At 36.5% G+C, this 16,694-nt stretch overlaps 1 protein-coding gene across 1 annotated transcript in view; it reads right to left on the reverse strand.

The window, feature by feature from the left end:
- Positions 1 to 718: 718 nt before the first annotated feature.
- Positions 719 to 16,694, reverse strand: part of LNPK (lunapark, ER junction formation factor) — a gene marked incomplete at both ends in the record, with an annotated part of 37,316 nt that continues 21,340 nt past the window's right edge. The window contains 5 exons of the mRNA XM_079539170.1: positions 719 to 915; positions 6,194 to 6,364; positions 7,642 to 7,712; positions 8,345 to 8,450; positions 14,660 to 14,884. Coding sequence (XP_079395296.1) covers positions 719 to 915; positions 6,194 to 6,364; positions 7,642 to 7,712; positions 8,345 to 8,450; positions 14,660 to 14,884 — 770 coding nt within the window. The remainder of the gene's footprint in view (positions 916 to 6,193; positions 6,365 to 7,641; positions 7,713 to 8,344; positions 8,451 to 14,659; positions 14,885 to 16,694) is intronic.

Genomic DNA, 16,694 nt, shown 5'->3' on the forward strand with positions numbered 1-16,694 from the left:
ATACACAAAGGCACAAGATTCACTTATATCTTGTCATTATTTTACAGGTATAAATAGTGCTTCGTATTCAAGTACAATCAAGTGCAGAGACTTTCTATATTTTATGTAAACACAAAACAGAACTGTATGTATGCGCCTCTGGTTCATCTGCAATGCAAATACCAAAGGAGATACCATTTTTGAGTGTCATTTAATTGAATTCTATCAAAAAGTTAAACTATGAATAACATCAACACTACTGTAATGACACTTTCCATATGCTTAAGTCAAATGTCCGATGACACTTCAATTTGTAAACATCTGTATTTAAGATGTACTCAATTTACTTCAGTAGGGAAACATTAAAAGGTATCTAAGTTCACTAGACCAAATTTACTAGATCAGCTGTGGGCCAGTAGTTGTTCGTTAACGGCTAAAGAGATGCCAAGTTATAGGTCACCTTTAATAAAACTTAAAAGTTCAGTTTTTCAAATATGCTTAGTGAACTACGTCTATGACTGTTAGACTTCAACCAACTATACATTCCGTGAGTTAACTTAAAGACATGCTTAATTTACAATATCCACTTTTACACAAAGCTTTGACATACTGTGGCAGTTGAGGCAGTTTCAAGCTCAAGCGAGATTTTTAAGTTGTACCATTTAAAAAAGCTCACCTGAATAGTAACAACAGGCATGAACAAAGCTAAAAACTAGCTACAGAAGGCACTTGAAGTACTTTATTCTGCTTTCATTAAGGATTCCTCACTTTGTTCAGTTGAAATAGCAGAATCTGAAACAGAGTCTTCAGTTGTTGAAACATTTTCTGCTGCTTCTTTTTCAGCTTCTTCAACAAGACTATCATTCAACTGCTCAGCACTTGGTGCTTTCTCATCCGTCTCATTTGACTCAGTGAGCTGAGCCACTTCTTCAGATTCTGTGGAAAAAAAAGAAATCCAATACCTATTTTCAGAAATAGCAAACAGCTAATATTTCTAAAGTGCATATGAAAATATTTTGCAAACATATATACAGGTTTCATTACATAAAGTTCTCAACTGCCAAAGGTAAAACTATCAAGAAAAAAGAAACTGCTGTGGAAAAGAGTTCAGACCCCACTGAAAATACTACATATTATTTGTGAACATTGATACTCAACAGAATATTTCTGGGCTTGTTCATTTCATGTGAGAGATTGTTACAAGTAGACATTATGGTAATTCAGTTTCTTTATTCTTGGTAATGGAAGCAATACAAACTGTATAGCTTTCTCAAGCTGAACCTCCATACAAATACATTCTAAAAGATTCTACTTGGTGGAAACTACTTTAAACATAAGGAGCCAGGTCAGGTAATTAGAAAATTAGAAGAAAATAGAACAATCTAGTTCAACATCTGAGAACTGCCAATAAAAAACTGAATATTCTTGATCTTGCTACTTGTCTCACCTCTGCTTTTTTTCTTCAGTCTCAGATACTACAAATGAGTTTATGCCTTTTCTTGCTCCAGCCCCTCCACACTTATGTTAGATCTTTACTGCAGCTGTTGAAGCTTGAGGGACAAAGAAACTAGAGGATGGGAGGAACTGCATGCCCTCAATTCTCCTATAGTATAACCCAACCATTACTTGTCTGCTCGCTCCTGCAGCCCTTAACTGAACAATGCTCAGCATTCTGCAGAGCTGCCTTGTTTTCAACCTACCAAAAAACAGAAGCACTTTCCCTAAAGCAAACAGTCAGTTATTTTACCCGACTTTTTCCCTCACTGAATTTTATAGAAACTTCGTGAAGCTGCTGAAACTCTCAGTTTAAAAAGGAAAACCTTACCTGGAAAGTTAGTACAATAATTAAAGGTCTGACAACGCTAAGGAACTAAAGAGCAGGTTCTTTAAACAGGAAGCCATAGCAGTCATATGAAATGGTACTGCTAACTCGCTTATAAATATGATAAATCTTTATTGAATATACACAGTGATTCCATTTTAAATGCACTGATTAGTTGAATTTTAACTTCATACCGAGTGCCTTAAATTATTGTAGGAACAGTAGCTAAGAAAAAGCTCCTTAAGTAAATTTGAAGATGACCACAGAAAGGTAGCATTCTTGATGATTAATCACAAATCCCAGATTTAATTGAAGAATGCAGCTGTGCACAAGCAACAGCAAACAGCTCTACGATGGTTTAAGGCAAGTTTAAGAACTTTATGGTTGCAACTTTAAAAGCCCTGGTTTTGGCTTCAGTAGTTCCCTCTTTCCTACCATCTCTGCTTAATGCTTACAGAGCACGTGTACTTCACACAGAACGAGTTCATCTAACCCTCTTCTTAGAGGTTACTTCATTGTATAACCTGTGATAATCACAATACTGCATCACTACCAGATTAAGTAGAAGATTTGAATAGTCATGCTACAGACAAAAACAATGGAATTTCTAAACTAAGAACTGTGAACAAGTCATTGAACTCCAGGTAAGCTGATCCAGGTCTGCCTCAAAAATCACAGAACTCTAGCCATGTTAACCAGATAGCAGACAAAACACAGCAGGCAGAAATTCACATATTTTAAGTGACAAATTGGCTTACAAAGATATACCATATTCACACTGTCCTGTGAAAGCAAAGCATATTTAATAAAGAAGCAAGCCAAATCTCAAGCAGAATTTGTCCACTTATTATTAAAAAAAGCAAGTAAACAGACCATCTGACCAACTTACTCCTTAGTTTTATCTTCTATCAGTTCTAATCCTAATGTTTCTGCTCCATTTGAAATACGTGCCCAAAGCTAAGCTCTAATTTTGGTACAACTCAAGCATATGCTCAGAATTGAATTATTTTTTGAGAACAGTATCACTGTGAACGCTTCCATTGAAGTGCAAACCAAGTTTCGGCATCTGCCTTGTAAATAGAAATCTTCTGAAACATACTAACAGTTGCTATACGCCAAGAGTATTAAATAAGTGTAGAATATTCAGACAGCCAGGGAACACCATGCAAACCTGGAGATCACAAGTTATCTTCATAAACTCCTGATGGCTACAATGAAATCTGAAGTTCAAAAGCATCAGCACCAGATATTCACCACAAAATACTCATGCTGTCAATCTGCAATTTCAACATTCAAAATGTTGCTATATGATAAGTCTACATCAAGAACAGAGCAGAAGCACCTAACACAGTGAAGGCAGAATTAACCACAAAGGTGAAAGTAATTCATGGTGTGTTTATACCCCCAATATAAGATCCAAACATGAATACTTTGAGATGTTCATGAGAGACCTGCCTTTGATAGGAAAAAACAAAAAAAATTGAGATCAATTCTTTTCTTAAGAACTCAAGTATTTGGTTTCATTCTGGTACTAAAATCTCCCAAGTTACACAGCTGAATAGCAAAACAATGTTTGTGCCAGTAATCGGCATCAGACTGACAGCTGATGACTTCATATTTCCAGAGGATTACAAAGGCCAAGGTTCAGTGCCAGTAGCACTCCACACAACCATTCTTCAGATCTCTTATCTATAGAAGTACCATGTAGCATGCTTCACTGTGCGAGCACACAGCAGAAAAAAGATGGAGCTTCATGCTCCATTCATTAGTAAAGTAGCTGGTGGTAAAAAAAACATTTATAGCACTTCTGCATCTCATTAGTCTGCAGTTTCTTCAAGCTATATAGCTATGGTTTAAACAAATTATACATAAGAGTTGGATATCCCTGTGTTGTCAATATTGTGATGAGTTTGGTTTCTTGATGTTAATGTTTGTTCACATCTAAGTGAAAATATTCTATTCTTGCCATGACAGCATTTATATTACCAGAGTGAACAAAAGGCTTCCCCAGAGCTATACCTTCACAACTCAAAATTACAATCAAGGAAGATGCTCATTTATTAATACAGCGCAACTGTCAGTAAGCAGAGTTATGCTTCAAATTAGGGTTCTGATGGAAAAAGTGATTTACTGAAAATGATATTTTCTCATTCGTAAGACATTACTTTGTGGCAGGACACAGGCAGTTATGCACAGCGACAGACAGGATAGCATATCAGCAAGACATGCTTCAGATATTAGTTAGGTTAAATATTAACGCATGCTCTATGCTGGCTGCTTACTAATTATCAAAACAGAATGGTTCATACTCTGTAGATGAAATATTCAGAAAAGATTCAGGCATTTAAACCACATAGAAACAAAAGTCAATGCACCAAGTTCTAATTTCTCCTCCAAAAAGTTTCAGCATATACTTCTTAGCAGGAAAAGGTAAGTAGGGAATGACCCCCACAGTGGTTTAATTTTTGTTGGGTTTTTTTTTTGTTGTTGTTTTAAGTTAAAGAAGCACACCGAAATATGAAGACCACAACCAGGAAAAAAAAAAGTAATTTTCAGTGTTAAAAGGTAAATCAAAAATATCACTTCTACAAAAAAAAAAAAAAAAGCTGTTTTTACTTGAAAGTTCTACTTTCAGAAAAAAGTATTTCACAGAATTTTCACTCCCACATTTCAACTGCCTAATGAAAAACCCACACTAATTCTTAAAGCTTTTTTTTTTTTTTAACAACATCTGTAAACTGACTCAACAGCTCAGACCCATTAAAAGTATAGTTTGATAAACATTACTTCAAATATAATACTAGCTTAATTAGCACACCCTCTCTCAAAACCTCTAAAAGGCTGTAGCTGAACATTATTCAGATGTCCTCAAGGCACATATCTCCAAGAAGCAGGAGCTTCTCCATTTGATTCATACAGAAAAAGAAAGCCTGAGTTTTGAAGACACCATTAACAACTCCTATCTTTTCTACAACAATCTTCTGCCTTTAAAAGTAGCCATGAATTTATCAGTCCATCCACTATTCACTGAAAAGATCAGATAATTAGAGGGCAGAGGTGAAATTTGCATGGTTTGGCTTCACACATGATTTAGTTCTTGTTTCAATACTATTATCATAAAAGTACATTTAAGTAGTCAAGTACACTTATCTCTGTTGCCATTCGACCATAGTTCTCCATCTCCTCAGTTGTGTGAATAAAACTGTTAGACAGCTATATCTACATACATAAAGCAGATTGTAAACTGTGGCACACTGACAAACACAAGGGGAGAGAAATAAAATATGCTGTCTTAATAAATACTTGAATGTGGAGCTTCTCAATCTATGTCAGAAGGAATTTCTTCCCTCCTGTATGTTGCTCCACGATACATCATCCTTTCAGGTGAGCCAACAACTGGCTGGGGAACTACACTGAAACTATCTGAGGAAATGCTGCCCTGTCACAAGCATTGCTTTGACAGGAAAAGAAGTCAAGCAAGTTTTCCCTGCAATGCACCTTTCATCAGACTGCACCCACAGAGATAAGTCTTCCCTACCAGTCTTAATCAGCATTCCCATGCCATTTTGTACTTAGTGTTAAAGAGTAAACAAGTATTCTGTCACAATCTGACAGTTACAATCTGATGAACTTCCAGTCTGAATATCAGGTCTGCACCATCTCATAACTTTTTCCAACATACTCCCTGATTTGAACTAATGCAAAATGCAAGTAGAGAGACTCTTTAGTTCTAAATTATAATTTCCAAAGTCTTTTAAAACACTGCATCTTCCTGTTGGCTGTACACCAGATGCCTACTGTATCTGCAGACTATAAAACGTCTCAAAAGGAACTATGTTAAATTAAAATTGACAATTTGTCTTTGAACTCCTTGATTTTAAACAAGGGGTTTTTACTAGATTTTCCTGCCCTGAGGAAAACAGCAAAAGGAACAAAGGCAGAAATTCCAATGCAACTTAATCAAATGACCTGCTGAACACAGTTGAAGTTAACCACTTCGAGATGTATTCCCTCCTTAATTTATTTACAGTGCTGTTTTCCATGTGTTTATCAGTAACAACAGTATAAATAATTTTGCTGTGATATCATTTGTGCTGAACATACTGCATGATATCAAGAAACTTTGGAGTTCGGGACAAAAAACAGCAGCATCAACAAGTTAAGCTAGAAGCAGGAACAAAAAGATTGGAAAAATTGTAGACTGTACCTACTTGTGAAGCTATTTCTATAGAAAAAAAAAATCACCCAGGTAGAGAAATCCCAATGTACAGTAAAGACAAACATACAGACTACATATCAATAACAGTTGGCACATTCAATAGCTGCACGCATGGGACATGGCAATTTCATTGGGCATTAAATAAGAGCAGACTTGGCGAGGTTAGCACGTACCTTCTGTCTGCCGATTCCCCTGCGGTTCTCTCTCTCTTGATTCTGGATGCTCTGTTTCCGACTGCAATTCTGGAAGTTGCTTTTTTTCAAAATTGAAGTCTGGTAGCCGTGGAGCCCGAGGTCTCGTTTTTCTTGCAGGATTCAGGAAAAAGCAGTAGGCACACCTAAACGCTGCACAAAAGCACATCCAGTAATTAGCCTCACTGACCGATTTCACCGTTTCACCCTACCCTGCACAATATCTTGACTGTCCAAAACACTATAAAGAGAATTAAATGACTATCAACACCTAAGCATATTCCCATCAAATTTATACAAGTGTTCTATTTAGCTTTTTTTTTTTCTTCCCTTCAGCACACATTTACTTATTAAATACCTGCTTGCTTTCAGCTCCGCTGCACTTCAGCATGGATATTTTTGCCCATAATTGTGAAATATTAGACGACAAAAAAAATTATGCAATTCAGTACCGTGAATTGTTGTCACATGCCGTTCTATTCTTTCCTACAGGAGACCTAAGCTGGCAGATTACCTTCTTATTAAGATGTCACTGTGCTTGTTTTTCAAGTAAAAGGATGCCATGTACTCTAACACATTTCCTCACTATTTGCTCTTAGAGGAGCATTCAGCTCCAGTGATGCTTAGTTAAGAAAAGGCAATTTTCTTCCGAAATACTGTATACCACATAACACATTTTATACAGTTAAACACATATTTTCACCAAGACACAAGTGGGGGGAAATGGCCATCTCTTGCACACCAGAACTGTGAATACACTTGAGCAAGGAATGACATATAGACTAAATATATTCAGACTCAGAGGAAACTTTCATCTCATTCTTTTAAAGTGCTATATATTTTCTCACAAAATTAAGAGAAACAAGATTAAATAGACTTATCTAGCATTTCCTCATTTTTCAAACATCAGGCTTACACTTGTGGTAGAAAGAAGGCAAAATAAAACATCTGTGTTCAATAACGAGCTGTGTCTGTCTTAAGTTATTGTCAGCCATAAATTCACATATAGCCTCCCAGGGCTTGTTCCCAGTCCTTTTCCAATATCTCCCCAAGATCTTCTTGCCAAAGCAAAATTTTAAGTTCTGGTTAAAAAGGAATACTTTAATGTCAGATCGTTTCTGAACATAAAACCCTTCTGAGAACCGTTCAAAGCAATTTTCAGGGATGCATTGGAGGAGGTTTATTTCTACTGAGTAGGTTTTTTGCACAGAATCCCTGTCCTGGAAGTTGCAGTAAAGTACTTCTTCAAATCTTAAAGTGAATCTTTAGATACAGAGAAGCAAGTCACCATAAAACTGTTCCTGCGTGAACTGGCATTTCACAGAGTCAGTTGAGTATTTTGCCACAGTCAGAATGAAGCATCACACATGCCTGTTATGAAACAAGCCAGCTATTACAGTCTACTGTACAGTCTACAGATGAGTTCTTACCTACATATTCGAACTCCTCCTTCAGAGCCATACCATTGTGAGAACAACACTGCTGACATATAAGGGCATACCTAGAAAACATTAATACTTAATTTTGTACCTTTAAGTAATAACACACTGAAGCAGGAGAAACATTTTACTTTAAACACCAATAGCTTAGATATTTATTCTAAAAAATTAATTTGCACAGTGAAATTGATACTAAAGGCCAACTAAATCTGTATACTTAACAATTTTTAAAGTTGGTTTAGAAACAGCTACAATTTAGAGTTCATAGTTGAATAGACTTTTAATACTAGCATTTTCAGAAAATAACATCAAAACCATTTAAATGTTTGTACCACATTAGTGACCACAGCTAATATGGGAGTTCAGATATGTCTGGACAGTTCTGAAGGCAAAGCATTTATAATAGTAATAAAGTTGAAGTGAAAAGATAAATAAATGGTTGGGTTTCTTGAACAATTTATTCACCTACTTGAGTATCAAGGTTTATTACTTTTATATCATGGCTAATACCATTCAAAGTAGTTACCATTTTCCCTACAGACATCATGAAGCACTAAGCAGCAGCCATTTCATTTTAAAAATGTGCAATACTTATAGTCTTGACCCTTCTAATTTTTTTTTTTTTTAAATAAAAAAAAAAAGGGTTAAGTTCCCTAACTCAACTGTTTGCATTCTCCCTTAAGCAATGTCTTACCTGTTCTGAGGACCATCACCAACCAAATATTCAATAACTCTATCCATAACTCCTCTTTCTCGAGGAAGAATAGGTCTCGCTAAAGGAGGGCCTGGAGGATGAAGACCTAGGAAGACATGAAAAGTATCAAATGGATTTTCAACTATGTTGTATATAATCCATCACGTGTGCATGCTAGTGCCATTAAAATCCCACCTACTCAATATAAAATGTATATTCCTTCATTCACTAGGAAAGCTTTAATTTTTTTCTCAACCCACAACAGTTGAAAGTTCACCTTCTCCTTCAGCTTACATTAACTCATTTTACTTTTATACGTTGTTAAATTTATTTCTAGAAAACAATGTATCAATAGTAGTTAATGACGACTGAGAATTATAGACTTTTTAAGAAAAGTACTGCTCTTTTTTGAGTTTTCTTAACACACTTTCAAATCTGCATATGTAGTTTTCCAAGTTCATGCCAACAAATCTGGGGGGGGGAAATCAATTCCAACAGCAAAAGAATAAGTAAGGACACTACCAAAGAAGCACCCATTGGCTTCTGCAGTCCCTAGGCAGCAGGAGCCTAACTGAAAACATGTACCGCGTGTATTCAGTCTACACATTAAACATACCCAGACATCTGATATTTTGGTAATCTAATATTTGTTGGAAAGCTGGATATTTTCAGAACTGTGCTTAGTCAAAATAGTCAGAAGATCAGTGATATGAAAATATTTCTGTATGTGTCTGATTACTACCAAAATAGAACTCCTTTCAAAAACAAGTAACAACATTCAGTGCTACCGCCTTCATCTCTGTTCACATACAGCAATTACAGCACAGCAATGGCACACACTTGTCTTCCAACAAAGTTTGAAACCCTCTGGCCTGCTTCAACACCATCACAAACTACCAATTTCCATATGTCACTTAAATTCACACTTCTATCTTCCCTTCTAGTCTTGACACAGAAGAAGTTAGACATAGTGAACAAATACAATAAAAATTGACCACTCAAAAAGCAAGCATTTCAAATCAAGGACACTCCTGGCCAAAAGCCATTTTACACACACAAGATAAGTTACAGTACATTCAAAAATTTAACACATTTATCAGATTATACGGCAACATATACTGCCTTCCACTTCTCTGTTAATTAATAGTAACTATTTTAAAGGAAATACTGCTTTTAATCCACAGTAATTCTATGCAACAAGATGTATGCCTCCCAGAACTGGCATATCACATTGTCATACCTGCAGGCTACAGACAATGCTTCAGTTTGAAAAACTGCTTGATCAATTAGTTTTAGTTAAATCTCTTAATTGTGTGTCCAATCACCAGCCAACATCCACATCAGGTTAATTTCAAATAAGTGCTACCAACTGAAAACATCTGATTCCTCATCTTAAAGGACAGAACCTTAGAACACATCCTTCTGAGACCACTTTTACTACTCAAGATGAACTTTATATCCCAACCCTTCAGATTCTTTTTAAAGGTTACATTAACTGCAGTCTGCTCTACTGCTTGAACACTTTGCATTGTTGTGAGAATACACACTTCCTCCAAAGTCCTGCCTTCTAAATTCTGACCTGAAATGACTCTTTACATGAGCAAGGATTCTGCATATTATTCAGTCCAGAATTCATCCACATAAATGATAAGAAGAGGTTCCTTCCAGGATCTCACACAGTTAACTGAGACAAAGACCATGCTACACCCACTAACCCAAGAGACTAACACCTATACTTGAAAGCTCATTCAGCAGTTGAAAAAGCTACTACAGCATCTGAAATCATATTTGGCAGCTCATTAACTAAACTTCTAACATATCACAGAGGAAAAAATACTTACAGCTGAACAATGCTATAGGCTCGTGGGTCAACATACAGCATTAGTTCCAGACAACTTGTCCTGCTGCTATGATTTTGCCCAATGCCAAGGAGAAAGAAATGAATGTGGGGTAATCTGAAGCCATGCAAAACTGAGTATATTTAATCCTTAGGAGTAAAATTCTCGAGGCCCAAAAAGCAACTCCTATTCTCTCAGGGAAGAGTTCTGGCTTGTAACCATTCAATATATCCAATAAAAACACTTATGTAAAACACATAGCTTAGAAGGGCTTTCAGTGACCACACATTTAGCTTTTGATTCTCTATTCCAGTATTTTTCTTGGAAATGTGTTTCATAGATTGGATTAGTTGAAGTAATTCAGAAGGACATTTAATTGAAAGACACTACAAGGAAAAAAGAAAAAAAAAAAAGAGCAGACTTCAAGCTTCACGGAAGATAAATTTATCTTTTCTGTAGCCCTTTTATGCATGCCCTAGCTGCCCCTAGCTGAAGTCATTCCTTCCAGTAACTTTTAGCAGATTCTTATTCATAAGCACCCACAGAGAAGCAACATGTATGCTATGGGTATACAGAGGCAAAGACAACACAGCAGCTCTTGCCACTTAATAAGCTGATCTAAGATGGGCATTCTGCTTAAACAGCATTAAATGTAACCGACAGCAATTCTCTCTCAAGCCTTTTATCTTTTAACCTCACAGATGCAAGCAAAGGGAAGATTCACGGCCAAAATGCACTACAATCAGTTGTAAACCTGAAGTTCAATAGTAATATATCTACATCTCCTAAGGTAAAAAAAAAAAAAAAAAAAACTTTCACAAAGTAGGTCTCAAACATTTGGAGCTATGTCCTCTCACAGTCCTACACTGAGAGTGAGATTAATCTTGTTATTAAGGGTGCTTTTTCTAAAAGAAAATGCCTCTCATCAATTCTTGAAAACTGACCTAAATGGTTTGTCCTGATCTACACATAAACAGTAAGATTTGATCAGAACATATTGCAATTTACATGTCTCCAATAAGCACATAGTTTCATTCTTAACATATTGGGTTTTTTGTTTTTTGTTTTTTTGTTTTGTTTTGTTTTGTTTTTAAAATCATCCTCATTTTCACAAAAGAACTGAAATCAGGCGACATAAATCAGCATTCTCAAGATATTCCTGTATTCTGCAAACAAGTAGTACTTAAAACAAAGAAAAACCTCAAAGCAGTTACCAGAAGAAATTCACTACAATGTTAACTAGGCAGAACCCTACATTTTACAGATTTTTTTCCAAAGGTTGGCCAGAGAAAACTTCAAGTGAAACTTGAATTTCCTAAGGCTTCACAAAAAAAAAGAATAGAAAAAGAAAAAACTCAGTGCTTCCATTAAAAAAAAAAAAAAAAGCGAATGGCCAATGTTTAACATATGAGTGCAATGGCAAAGATTTGGAAGACTGATATAATCTGCAATAAAATTGAAACTCTACCATTTTTTTTCCCTCAATATCTGGTTAGTATTCAAACACTGATTAATATCCAAAAGACCAAATTTTTTATATGCCTCATATATCATAAAGTTTCCAGTAGTTAAAAAAGGTAAAATTCAAGTAAAACTACCTAGCATTACAACATGCTCCAAGGAAAACTTCAATTACCTGACTACTAATAACTCAAACCAACCATCTTAGTTCTCATGCTGTTATGGACACCAGTAATTAATATGAACATCAAAAGCAATCATTGTAGAAAGACTGGTCATTTTTGCAAAGCTTGGCAAACTCTCAACTACCTGCTGGTTATTAATTTTCAAACATATGGGAGCTCCGTGGTAATACACGTTAAATTGATTCTCCTCTACAAAATATAGTATAATGAAAATGAATTATTAATCTTCTCTACTTTAGAGATAATTAAGGCTATTCACATTTGTTGCAAGCCATGCATAAACTTAGAGGCAATGATATTACTCTTACAGATAGTGAATTTACATACTTCCCACTACAGCTGCATGACTAAGATTTTATATGCTTGAAAGGTTTGGGAAAACTCAAGAGAAAACAAGGCTTCCACACTGACAGTTACAGCATACAACAGAACACTGCTGCAACAGACTAACGTTTAAGTAGAAAAAATGCACATGCATACAAAGCATTGTCATCAAAGTCACATTAAATATTTTAATTAACAGTCTTGGCAACTGTCCTTTTAAACAAGCTAATTTTTCTTCCTCCTCTAAATCCTTTCTGCAAGTAAGGGCTAAAATTCACCCAGCTTATTCATTGTACCCAATGATGTCTTTTTTCCCCAATAAGAAAACTAGAAGACTGCTGATACTTGATTACAAAGCCAGCATCTTAACCAAGAAGGAACATGTGATTTTAAGCTCATTAAAGAATTACCAACAAGCAGGTTTCAGTAAACACTTTTTGAACCCAAATGACCACTTCCTTGGTGTGTGAAGCTAATTTACAGTACTTCAAGATAATCAAGAAGTATTAATATCTTGCCATTATAGTTCACTTCAGGGATAAAAACAAATTTAGCAGTTTCATAATAAAGGTAAACAATTACTAAGCAGTAACAAGGCTTAACAAAGCGCAGTAAACAGATCGCTACTCATGAACACTGCACCAAATTACAGTGGTGCTGAAAAGAATCTTGGCAACTTGCATCCCCATGACCACTTGAGGAACTTTAACATCCACAAGAGTACGAGTCCTGATGAGACACATCCCAGAATTTAAGGAAATTAGCTGATGTAGTCACCACGTCACTTCCAATGACGTGGATGGCGTGCCATACAGAGGCATCTAGATAGGCTTGAGCAGTGGGCCCAGGTGAACCTCATGAGGTTCAACAAATCCAAGTGCAAGGTCTTACACCTGGGCCAAGGCAACCCTCACTACAAATACAAGCTCAGGGACAAAAGGTTTGAGTGCAGCCCTACCAAAAAAGACCTGAGGGTAATGATGAATGGGAAGGTGAATGTAAGCCAACAATGTGCCATCGCAGCTCAGAAAGCCAGTTGTACCCTGGGCTGCATCAAAAGAAGTGCAGCCAGCAGGTCATGAGGGCTGATTCTACCCCTCTACTCTGCACTGGTGAGGCTTTACCTGGAGTACTACATCCAGATGTGAATTCCTCAGTACAGAAGAGACATGGACATGTTGCAGCACATCCAGAAGTGGGCCACAAAAATAATCTATAGAATGGAACACCTTTCCTACAAGGACAGGCTGAAAGGGCTGGGACTATTCAGCCTGGAGAACAGAAGGCTCCAACATGACCTGAGAAAGACCTTTCAATATCTGAAGGGGAGCTACAGGAAAGAAGGGGACAGACTCTCCAGAAGGATCTGTGGTGACACAACAAGGGGAAATGGTTTCAAAGAGGGTAGATTTAGAGTGGATATATGGAAAAAGCCTTCTTACAGTGAGGGTGGTGAGGCACTAGAACAGGTCACCTAGAGATTCAGTGGATGCCCCATTCCTGCAGACTTTTAAGGTGAGGCCCAGATCAGGCCCTGGGCAACCTGACGTAGCTGTGGTGTCTCTGTTCCACTGCAAGGGAGTTGGGCTAGATGGCTTTTAAAGGTCCCTCCCAACTCTAAGGAATCTATATTTTTGAGATTGTGATCTCCTCCACTGTCTTGAGATCCAACTTGCCAAACATTCTGCAACAAATGTCTGCAACAATTTGCAAAAAACAAACCCTGGATCTGGCCCCTACTGATTCACCTTCAATGAGCAGAACAAAACCTCTCCTCTCAAAATCTCCCAAATTTTAGCATCCCTCCCTAAACCAAATGGCACATGCTCAATTCAATTAAGTCCATTCCTTCACAGCAGGAAACCAGAAACAAAAGGAAAAATACTTCCAGAATATGAAACCAAGTTTTAAGGAGCATTCACTTCTACAGGATTTTGACCTGCTGGTAAACTTTTGACTATTGCACCAAACTAACATGCAATTTTAGAAAAAAATCCAGATACAACACAGACAATTCTTCTAGCATATTTGGTATTTCATACTTAAAATCTATGAATATAGATTGCCTGAGTATACCTGCTGAAGTAAAAATTTAAATAAATGTCAAGATGCATGTTAAAAAAATATGTGCAGGGTTTAGTCAGAAACATGAATGCGTTCGGAAAGTGTTCTCCTCTATATCTGATTTATATAACTGTAGAGTTCTTCTAAACTAAGAACATAAAAAGGTATGCTATATTGTTGACTACAGAACACTGCAAAGTTTTATAGCCATTTAAACAAAGAAGCCATAACAGTTAAATGAGCTCAGGCAATAGGTTTCAGCATCAAGAGGTGCCAGCTGTAAAGAGTTATAGCTAATTGAATATGGAACTCCTGCTTAATCAGATAACTGCTCTGCAATTTCCAAATGAAATGCCATTTCCATACTGTCTGAAAATGGCCTATTTTATAGGTAACCAGAGAAAACAATATAAACTGTAAATAACAGTAAGCATTCTGTTTACCCATTCCAGGCACTGAAGTAGCTGGGGATCCAGGGCGTCTTGGTAGAATGTTTGACTGCAAGGGTGGCACAGCAGTTCTTTCTGGTTGTCCAGTAAGAGCAGATGCATCCCTCTGCTGATTAGGAGATGGTGTTGCCAAAACAAGTGATTTTGGAGAGCCTTGCTTAGGAGTAGCAGGTGTGGGTGTAGAAGCATTTCTTTGAGCTGCAGTCCTCTGACGAATTTCTGACAAGATATGCACATACTTATTTTAACATCTAACACTATAAGCAAAAAATAAGTACGTTAATATCACTAGCCTGCTATTTTAATCAGCCAGAAATAACCGAGTCAAATAAAACCAGAAAGGCCTATAACTAAAGACTGCCACTGAATGGTTGAGCATATCATAGAAACACAGCTTGTACAGAATGCTGTTTTTAATAGTAACGATCATTAACTGTGTACTTGGGGTAAAAGACTTCCAGAAGAAAATTAGCAGATGCTTACCTTATAATCTTGTACTCTAAAGCAGAAAGTTGGACAGATAAACAGATAAATTCCAACCAGAAAGCACAGATGGAACCTGTTATTTCTGTTTTACTCTATGATTTAAACACGCTTCCAAGCATTTCGTTTTCCATGGGAATAAAAACTATTCAGTCATTGCCTAAAATATCCAGGTTAAGTATCCAGTGCTATTAAGAAACTTTCAGATTAGATAATTTCAGATTGTATAAATTAAAAGTCTAGAATGACAACAAAATATTACACTGCTAATCTTAAATAGGTAATACAGTTCTGTTCCCTCTTTTCAATAAATGTACCAACGAGCCGCATGTTTGGATTGTCACAAAGCAGGAAAAGACTCTATTACATCGTTCACATACTTTTACTTTGATCTCAATCTGTGACCACTGAGTTAATATTATTTCTAAGAACATTTTTGTATGTTTCTTCAGCTTCTCTTCCACCAAGACAAAGCTCTCATTAATAAAAAAAGGAATATCATCCCAGCAATATATTATGGTTTAGATATTTTAATCGAGTCATGACATTTTGAAGTTCTATTACATTTATATACAAGTTTGTTCACCAAAGCAAGGCAGGATCAGTGACCAGGAATAGCAACCACTGAACTATTTCTCATCCTATCTATATCATGTTGCCTCCAAAGAACATTCAAAATACTCTACTGTAAATAATTAAATTGAAATTAACCCTCACTTCAGGACTCCAGACATAAACACTGTTAGTATATGATGGCTTAATCTAAAAACTGTACTCCCAAAATGGCTACACCAGACACTAACCAATAGCCTCCAAAACTAGTCCCCAGCACCCACAATATTTTGACTGAACTTGCTTATCTTTAAAAAATAAAATAAGGCATTTAACATTTGGTTTGGACGTTCAATTCATCTCCCTGAGTTTCTAGATTGGAGAGACTGCTGAGTTTCTGGCAGGCTGGAGTGTCAGCTCCTAGCAAGTAGTTAGTAAACTCATTATCAACTGGATGGCCAGGGGGAGATGGGTGTGCTGAAGTCTGAAGGAGCAACCTCTGTACCACACTAAGCTTTTGTATGTGCTATTTGGGGTGGTGAGCATGTAACATGAGCTTACAGTAGCCAAGGAAGAGTTGCTGTCACTGGAGCATCAGGTCAAACAAAAGTTCAGTTGGGTCAACTGCCAACACCTAGTGCTATGAAACTGCAACACGTAGGCTATGTTCTGGCCTACTAATCTGTGCATATATATATATATATATATATATATATATATATATATATATATATATATATATATATATATATATATATATATATATAGCATTAGTGTACACCAAAAGGAAGAAAGTATCATCATCCACAGTCAGAAGACTGCAACCAGTCTTATTAAAAAAAAAAATCTACCTAGCTCAGTTTCCTACTAAGCAGAACACATTATTAGCTTCCCCTTCTATGTTATCATGCACATTGCTGCATTAACTGACACTTCATCTTGCAGTTTAGATCACCCAACAAGTACGAAGATTCTGTATGCTTTGAAGTTGGTG

This window comes from Tetrao urogallus, assembly GCF_951394365.1.
Source record: "Tetrao urogallus genome assembly, chromosome: 8".
Taxonomy (NCBI): Eukaryota; Metazoa; Chordata; class Aves; order Galliformes; family Phasianidae; genus Tetrao; species Tetrao urogallus.